This window comes from Bidens hawaiensis, unplaced genomic scaffold, assembly GCF_021521415.1.
Source record: "Bidens hawaiensis isolate Kalapana, Puna unplaced genomic scaffold, B.hawaiensis_p1.1 tig00027146_1, whole genome shotgun sequence".
Taxonomy (NCBI): Eukaryota; Viridiplantae; Streptophyta; class Magnoliopsida; order Asterales; family Asteraceae; genus Bidens; species Bidens hawaiensis.
In genome coordinates, this window is record NW_027494389.1 from 15045 (window position 1) to 24261 (window position 9217).

At 33.5% G+C, this 9217-nt stretch overlaps 1 protein-coding gene across 1 annotated transcript; it reads right to left on the reverse strand.

Annotated features, from left to right (window-relative positions):
- Window positions 1-309: 309 nt before the first annotated feature.
- Window positions 310-6707, reverse strand: LOC143574913 (BEL1-like homeodomain protein 2). The gene is made up of 4 exons (XM_077059415.1): window positions 5333-6707; window positions 4059-4441; window positions 2944-3004; window positions 310-1093 (listed from the first exon to the last, which is right to left on the reverse strand). Exons 1-4 carry the CDS (start codon window positions 6329-6331, stop codon window positions 428-430), a joined length of 2109 nt encoding a protein of 702 aa, XP_076915530.1. The 5' UTR covers window positions 6332-6707; the 3' UTR covers window positions 310-427.
- Between the last annotated feature and the right edge of the window lie 2510 nt (window positions 6708-9217).

Sequence of the window (9217 nt, forward strand, 5' to 3'; positions counted from 1 at the left end):
CGGTGAAGGATGATAATTTAACCTTCAAGGGTGGTGCAATGGTAAACATCTGACTCTTCTTTATTTGACACTTGATGGTTATATGTTCGACACAAACTACGATTTACCCTATCTCATTACATGTTCTCATGTGGAAAAAAGTTTAATATATACTGTAATTAATTTCTTACATGAGCTTAATTATATGATGGAAAGAAATACAGTGCAAAGTTAAGGTATATATATGTTTTTGTCTTGTGATTATTATTATTATACTTGAAATAAGAAAATATATAAAACGAAGAAGAAACGTATAAGGTTCGATCAAGGTATAAGCATCAACTAAAAAATATAAGTAAATAATAATGAGACCAGCCAGCTGCCAGTAGCTAGTAAACATGATATGATCATCAATTCCTTAACATAATAAACACACCCAGAGTGATCTCTAACTGAAAAAAGACGCCTTCTCCGGCATGTTTCCGGCATGACGTAGCCCTAATGTGAGTGACACGTCACCAGAAGTGGTTCCAAATCTTATAAGTGTTGACCCAATGTCAGCAGCAGCATTAGCATCGTCTCCTCCTGTTGTAGTAGTGGTCCTGTATTCCATGCTGCTGCGTCGACACGTGTCACCATCATAAGGTGGTGGTGCCACCGTGGTAATGCCGCCGGTTGTGTTTGAGATCATAGGTGAGTAAGTGTAGGCCATAGTAGCAGCTTGGTTTTCCGCAAAGCAATATTGTGTATTGATTGCAAGAAGTGAAGGGTCATTTTCAGGTTCATTGATGTAATTTGCATGTGTTTGTGTTGTGGCAGAATTAGATGAAGCTGGAGGAGGGTGAATATTATTATTAATATTACTAATAATATTATTGTTTTGATAATTGTGATGGTTATGGTTTTTTGTGTTTTCTTTATCTTCTTGTTGTTCTTCTTCTTGTCCATCATCATCGTCATCATTATCGTTATCGTTATCATTATGATCATTAGCTTTACCTTGATCTTCATCTTGATGATGATTTTCAGCTTCTTCTTTGCTTTCTTGCTGGTACATTTCTTCCACCATAGGTTTCCACAATCTGACCCTTGCATTTATGAACCAATTTGAGACCTACACAAACATTACATTATTTAAATATATATACAGAGACAATCCAAAAAGTGACATATACTTTATGAGTTTATTCTATAATTTAAATCAAGTTATAATAATATATTTAATCATTGTCTTGAAGCTTTTTCCTTTTTTACTATTTGTCAATCTTTATGAGCCCTAATTTGGTACTTTGTGAATCTAAATCAGTATGATCAGAAGTTAGTTTGCATGCATGATGCATTTAACTTTTACTGTGAATGTGAAACTAAAATTACAGAATGAAGAGATGAAAGTAGCTTTTATGCAATGTGTATATGTAAACTTGGATGAGGTAATCAAAACAAAAGGGGAGGACATATGGTATTTCATCATGATTATAAAAGCTGAACAATGAATGGGACCAGCTTTGTGCTGGACTGTCATTTTGTTTCTGGCTTCTGATAAAGTCAAGGGTACTTCTCTTTAGCAGACCTGCATGTTTTTTTAGGTTTTATTGCAGTACACCAATCAATCTTTACATTCATTGCAAAATCAAATTAATACTTCAATATCTATCTCCTTAATTATATGAAAGAGTTTTTATACACTAACAAAAAAAAATAGACAAATATGTTATTTCAACAAAGCTTTCAAGGAAAGGAAACAATATTGTTTCTCTTCATAAAACATTTATTAAAAGGACTATGGTTTTACATGAAACAGACACATGAGTAGGAGAACCTGCCTGAAAGCAACCCTAATCGAAGCTAACTGGTCCATAGAGTAATGCATGTGCCTTCATGTTTGTGTTATCAAAATCAAATGTAGCCATGATAACGAGTTATCGATATTTGCTTGTAATCTACGGTTGTTTGAGGTATTCAAACTAGCATATCGTAATAGTTGGAATAAATCCATTTAAGGATAATCAATCAAGTCTCTCAAATTTGGTTGCTTGTCTTTAGGAATTAACTGTTGCTTTAAGTGTAGTTTATTATAATTAGCTTCTTATGTGTTTAGAGCCATTATAATTAAGAGGCAATATTGTTGATTAAGTAAATGCAACTTTAATGGCTTAATGCTCAATTATAAATTTAATTACCAAAATGTGGGTGGCATGTCACATTCCAATGTTGTCGGTGTAAATTAATACTATCATTATATATGCATGACAATGATTCAAATATATGTATTTTAAAACAATGATGAAACCAAGCATTGAATATTTTAAATAGTTAACTTAATAAGACCAAAATATATATACACATACAGACGTTAATTGTACTGTATATACGACATTGATGGCAAATGAATTAAAAACATAAATGAAGGTGAGAGAGTTGGATGGTATCAGAAAGATGACAAAACATAAAATGATTATTGACAAAGAAGGCAGACCTACAACTGCTTCTATATTTCATGTAATTCACAGATACATTTATTGCCTATTTCTTTATGTGCAGTTGGTGTAAATTAGAGCTTGTTTCATTTTCATTTTTCGTGTAAAATTTGCGAAAAATTATCAAGATTTGTTTACGTGTATTCGAAACGAACGACTAGGGTAGTGAGGCCGTATAGGGGAGTGAATGTGATGGTATACGTACTTCTATAAAAGTCATTTCACCCTCATGTTTATAATAAGATTATATGATATAGAAAATGATGGAAACTGAAAACAGTCACAAGTCAGTAATATTCCATGAAACTTTTCATTAATTAAGTTATATACTTATATATCTTTTCCTTCATTTTCATATGATGATTGTTGAGGTTTGTTTGATGAAAATGAAAGCTCAACACAATATACGCAGACATGACTGTATATATATATATATATAAATACATATTATTATATATGCATGAGAGAGAGAGTACGAATATTGAACCTGGTTTCTGGAGAGACCAGTCTGTCTTGCCAACAGGTGTTTATCGGCATCGCTTGGATACCTGAGAATGACTTTATCCAATTAAAACGACAGCAGATGATGCATCCCCACCCTAAAAGTAAGTGCATTTCATTTTCTACATCTATTATAAAACCTAACCTAATTAAGAACACATAATAAGACAACTTTGGACAATCTCTAGCTAGATTTTTCTCACATTAAATTCTGTGATCAGGATTCATGCATGTAGATATATTCACTTTATTAAAGTTCGCACCAATAATTAGTTTATCCCGTTAGTTAACAGGGTATTTGCCAAGTAAGTTTACACTTAGGGTGAGATATGATACAAGTAGTTTAACTTAGTAAACATATAAATAACTAAAGTAATTATTATTTTTAACACTTTGGAACTAGAGTAATTATGCTAAGAAGTGAGTTTGAGTAAAATAATAATATATCTAGTTTAAAAGCTGTTAATTACTCTAGTTCAAAAACTGTTAACGTTACGTAAAAAAAAATGTTTATATAAGTGACCAAGCATTGTTATAGTGTTTGTCATAATCTTGATGTAAAGTTTAGTAAAAGAAACCATCAAAACTGACCATCAAATCAAATATAATTAGATTTGACTCTTTCTTGCAGCATCTTTATTTTTGCTCTCTTCCAAAAACTTTTAGGCCCCATCATTAACGTACGTGTATTGAAAACTGGTGTTTTTATTAAGTGAAAGGGGTCAATGACACAACATGTTATGTTCTAAGACATATTACTAAAGAACCACTTTATCAGCTTTATCGTTGGAGAGACAACAGTAAGCTGCAACCACAAATACTATTGCTTTTTCTATCTAGCTTTTGTTCTTTAATCGTTCTCAATCATAAAAGCTTACCCAACAACAAAAAACACACACAAACATATGCACCTCTAGCATTGTTTAAAGCACCCTCTTCTTATCTATGACTTCATCATTAATATTTTTAATTTTCCCACCATCATAAAATATTCTTTTTTTTTTTGTTTCAAAGATTCATAAAGATTGCATTTTTATAACCTTAGAATATTCATTCATCTTGAAATGCATAATTAACTTTAAATAATTAACGAAAACTTACGGGTGTAGGAAGTGCTCGAAAAGCCAGGCTCTCAAAATATTAACCGAACGCTCGGGCAAACCTCGCTGAGGCCTCCAAGCTTCTGGTTCCATCATCCCCATTTGATGGAATGCCCTTTGTTGCCTTAAACTTTGTTCCAACAATTTAAGCCTTGGTGTCTCCCCCTTGGTCACTCCAGAAGTACCCACATCTTTCTCACCCAATAACTCACAGCTATGCTTTAACTGAGCTGCAATTGCATCCTTTAAACATAAAAAATGGCGTGACATTGCCTTTTGTGCTAACGCGGTGTATGGAACAGCCGCGCCAAAACCCAATACCAAGTCAAATGAATTCACCACCATCTGCATTTGTTCACAGTAGTGATTGTATCTCCGATCCACCTGATTTTCAATTTAAGTGTTATTACACTTATTATTTAAATCTCATCATATAATATAGCAATATTTTACATATATATTATGATGATTCTAGCAAACAACATATATATTTACAAACTGTACCCGACCAACAAAAAGAAAAGAATTATTGTCTTGTATAGATGATTATACTGTTCATCTATTCCTATTGATTAGAAACGAACAGTGGGATCAGTACAACCCTTGGCGTACGTCCTATAATCAATAACAAACAATAGTATAATATTATAACACACACACAAGTACTCAACTAATTAACTATTGATAAGATGTAATAATATTAATTAATCGTATGCTAAATAAAATATTGTTTCTTATATAAAGACATTGGAATAAATCATTCATAGTATACGTCAAGACATTGTAACGGTGATGAAAGATGAAAGCTTCTTTCTTGGAAATTAAGGATCCAGATTTTTTGATTATTAATAAAACCTCCACCTAATTAATTTCATAATTATATCTGATGACGTTTGTATGTATGCAAGTACTTTCCATTCATGGTTGAATATTATCGAGTTGGTAAACCGAGTGAAAGATTCTAACATAACATAACATGTCAAGACTTTTACCAAATCAAAATGAAATGTAGACATTAAATAACTAACAAAAGTTCAAGAAAATTGAGTTTAGTCAGTGTTGACTTTAGACTATATTCACTGTTGAAAGTGAATACAGGAATACCGGAATTAGATCACTTCTAATAATAACCAGAACCCTATATTTTAACTATATATATATAAATATAAATATAGCGCCGGAATCTTTTTGGGCTCTGGTGACTTTATGATATCTTCAGTTATTGATTACAAGAACTATCTTTAGTGAGAAAAAGAGAGAGAAAGATTGACTTGCCTCATCTAGCATGGATAATAGTTTGGTTTTTCTTCTTTGATGCTCAATTCTTTCAGCAGATGACAAAGAAGGTAGATCTTTAGATGAAGCCGAAGACGCGCCACCACCGCTACTGTTACTTGGATTCGGATTTGGATTCGGAGTTTGTTTGGACCCTAACTTGTTTGCTTTGAATTGACCTCTTCCAACACTACAAAACTCTTCCAACAACTCTTGAGCTGCCTTAACATATCTAGAAGTCCTCAGTGCTTTAACCACACCTAAAGAAGATGATCCATATCCAACATGAGTTGGATTGTGTGTAGGACCTTGCAATTGCATACTCCGATACGGATCGGTTCCACCACCACTTCCTTGATTAAAATAAAGCATCGCGGTGGCCGGATTATCACCGATTCTCAAATCCTCAACTTTAGCACCTTCCAAGTGTTGCAAACTAGAATTTAAGGATAAAGAAAGGCCATGACTGTCCACACCACCATCTTGAGGTGTTCCACCAGGCGGTATCCATGCGAATTGTGTCGATGGACCGAATTGCCCTTGTCCGGAACCCGAACCACTACCAAAGCTTTGCTGATGATGAAGAGTAGGACTTGAAGATGGGACAGTGTTGGGTAACAACATATGAAGTGTTGATGGTGAAGTCTGATTATTATTATTATTATGATGATGATGATGATGATGATGATGATGATGATGATGATGAGGTGATTCTTGTGGTGGGTTCATCACAAAAAGTTGCATGGCTTGATTACGGTTGTAATTCATTTGATTCTGTAGGAGTTCGGTGGCCGGGACTGCGGTCGGGAAGTTAAACATCTCGGACAACATCCCAGCTCCAGTGGACTCATAAACATCACCGATCTGATGCTGATGCTGCTGTTGTTGATCTTGTGATGGTCTTTCAAACCCATGTGAGAAATTGAAAATATTATAATCTTGTGACATAGAATTCTTGTGGTGTGGTAATTGCTTCTCTTCAAATCTTGGTACTACCATATCATTATTATTATGGAAGCATCAGCAGCTATGTTCTTCATATCATAGATCCGTTTGTGTGAATCCAGATACAAGCAAGATTAAGGTTGAAATTTAAAGAGAAAAAGCTAGGTGTAAAAAGAGAAAGAAGCTAGCTAGCGTACGAGTGTTGGTTTGATGCTTTGTGGAATTCGAGTGATTAACAAAAGGAATAAACCTGATTTTTTTTAGAAAAATGTAAAGATATATACAGCAGCAGCAGCAGCAGTTGTTCTTGAATTCTTGAATAAACCAGAAATTAACTGGTGGCTGTCGTTTTTTCTTTTCTTTTCTTTCTCTTTGTTGCTCTTTTACAGTATACTCAGTGTTCTCTGCAATTGTTTAGAGAGAGAGAGAAAGACACGAACAACTTTGTATATAAATATGTGTGTGTATATATATCAATTAAATATCTGTATACATGTTATAATACAATTATATACATGTAAATACGTCCGCCATGAAATAATTTGTGAACCTCACGTGTTCCGTCCATCCAAAAGAAATTATGGTGATTTCTTGATAATAATTAATGAAACTACTAACAAAGGGTTAATTCAAAACTTTATTAATTTTTTTATTCATGTTAATTAGTCAGTTACGAGTATCACTTGATTCACTAATTTGCAGGAGAAGCTAGCTTTTTTTTTTAAAAGAGAACTTCATTGACACCAAACCCAAAGGAATATAACAAGGCTAACCCCTCCACAAAGAGACCGGAGGAGCACAACCAAAACCAACAAAACAATTACATAAGGGCATAATTGCACCAAGTAGACCAATCAACTAACCTTTTCTTCGATTTGTTATTTAACCAAAGAAAACCCAAAGTTTTAATATCTCCCATAATCTCTTCCATCTTGATCTCTTTACCTTCATATAACTTTTCATTCCTAGCTTTCCACAATCGCCAACATCCGATAATTATGATGCCTTGGACGATCTCCTTTTCCTTAACTCCCCCCCGGAATATGGATATGTATTTCTATCAAATCTTTCACTGAAAAGGTAAAAATTTGAGGAATCTTACACCATAAGCTCACTCTTTACCACACCATAATAGCGATTACACAACGGTGAATAAATGGTTGATCGATTCTTCACCCTCACCACAAACAATACAACTATGATCTTCCACCTTTATGTTCCTTCTTTCTAAATTATCCACCGTTGGAAGCCGATTTAAAACCGCCCTCCACGCAAAAATATTACATTTAGTTGGGACCCAATCCTCCACTTCAAAACATAATTGACATTCCCTGTTCTATCCTCTACCAAACAATTTCTCACCGACTTGACCGAGTATTCACCGGACGGATCAGCAAGCCATTTCCATGACTTGCAGGAGAAGCTAGCTGGTCACCGGAACTACATCAATAAATAGATTAATTAAAGAAAATTATTTAGTAAAAGCAAAGAAATTTTTAAATTTATTAGTTTTCAAATTTTTGAATACTATCGACGAGTTATTTTAATTTCTCCTTTTGAATTGTTAGTCCTACATTATTATTTACAAGATGCATTAATCACATTTACATAAACCGCTATCATTTGTAAACTTGTCTCTCTACGTACATGCGTATGTACTACATGCCCATATGTCGGGTGAATATAAGTTTAAATATAATGACTCATGAGATTTCAATGATACAAAGTTAACTCCAATAAATTTATTGGAGGGTACGTACCATTGGCGTGCGTCGAGTAAGAATTAAACATATATGAATTCACTAATTATGAGTTGGGTGCTTTAACCATATAGCCATAGACGCTTTGTAGGACATAGTGAATTTTCAAAATCCAAATCAAATGGAATCAACTAAAGCAACAAGTTGCTTAAACATAGTTAGCTTAGTTCTAATTAATCAGGACGTATTAATTTATAATACATAATTCAAAACCGGATTTTAGAACTAAGAGAGGTATTAAGAGGGATCAAGAATACTCACTATTTCTTAGATTTCTACCCAATCCATTTTAGTAGAATTTTTCATTCACATTTTTCCCACCATATATGGAAGATTTTTGTTTATGGGTGTAAATGTAAGTACATGATGGTAGTATCTGTTAATAGTTTTGTTATTTTGATTATTTAACCAAAGGAAAGTGTTCATTTCGATCTCCTCCGCCATATATTTATGTAAGGAGGTGCATTAGTTTTCGAAATTGCCCAACATGTAGTTAAGACAATTGCATGAACCACATTTGTTACTAATGTATTAGTTTTCGAAATTGCCCAATGTAGGTCCTCTTTGGATGGATCTAACAACTTTACACGGATCAATCCGTGTTATTAGCTAGCGGAAATCACTAATAACACTCAGATCTCGGATCTTAGTTTGTAAGAAATAAAAGAAAAAAAGATAGAAAAGTAGGTATTTGGTAGAGAGAGAATCTCTTTATTTTCTTAAAGTTGTTTTTGAATATGAAGAGTTAGTTGGAGAAAAGGGTAAGGTGACTTTTTTTATGCTCCTTATTTCTTCAACATTTACATTTTGTCCTTACAAAATAAACGTACTAAGGTACGTAATACACCGACTCTAAGCAAATATAAAGACATACACAATCCTAAAACTAATATAGAATATTGGCCCTACAATCTTCCTATAGGATTAAGTATGTCCAGGAACCTTCATCAAGTTCCTTGCCCCGTCTTTATTTCTTGAAATATTGTACTTGTCTTGATCCAACAGATTGAACGAGATTGGATCTTGGCCAATTTTTTATTTTCTGATCTTGAAGACTTGAACTTCAATCTTATTTCCTGGGAAGGATTGGCAGCAGTAAATTTTAGAAACATCATATGCTGGAGGCTCGACATCTAATTTTCTTTTGTTGACTTTCTTGTACGACTTGTTTCATTGCTTT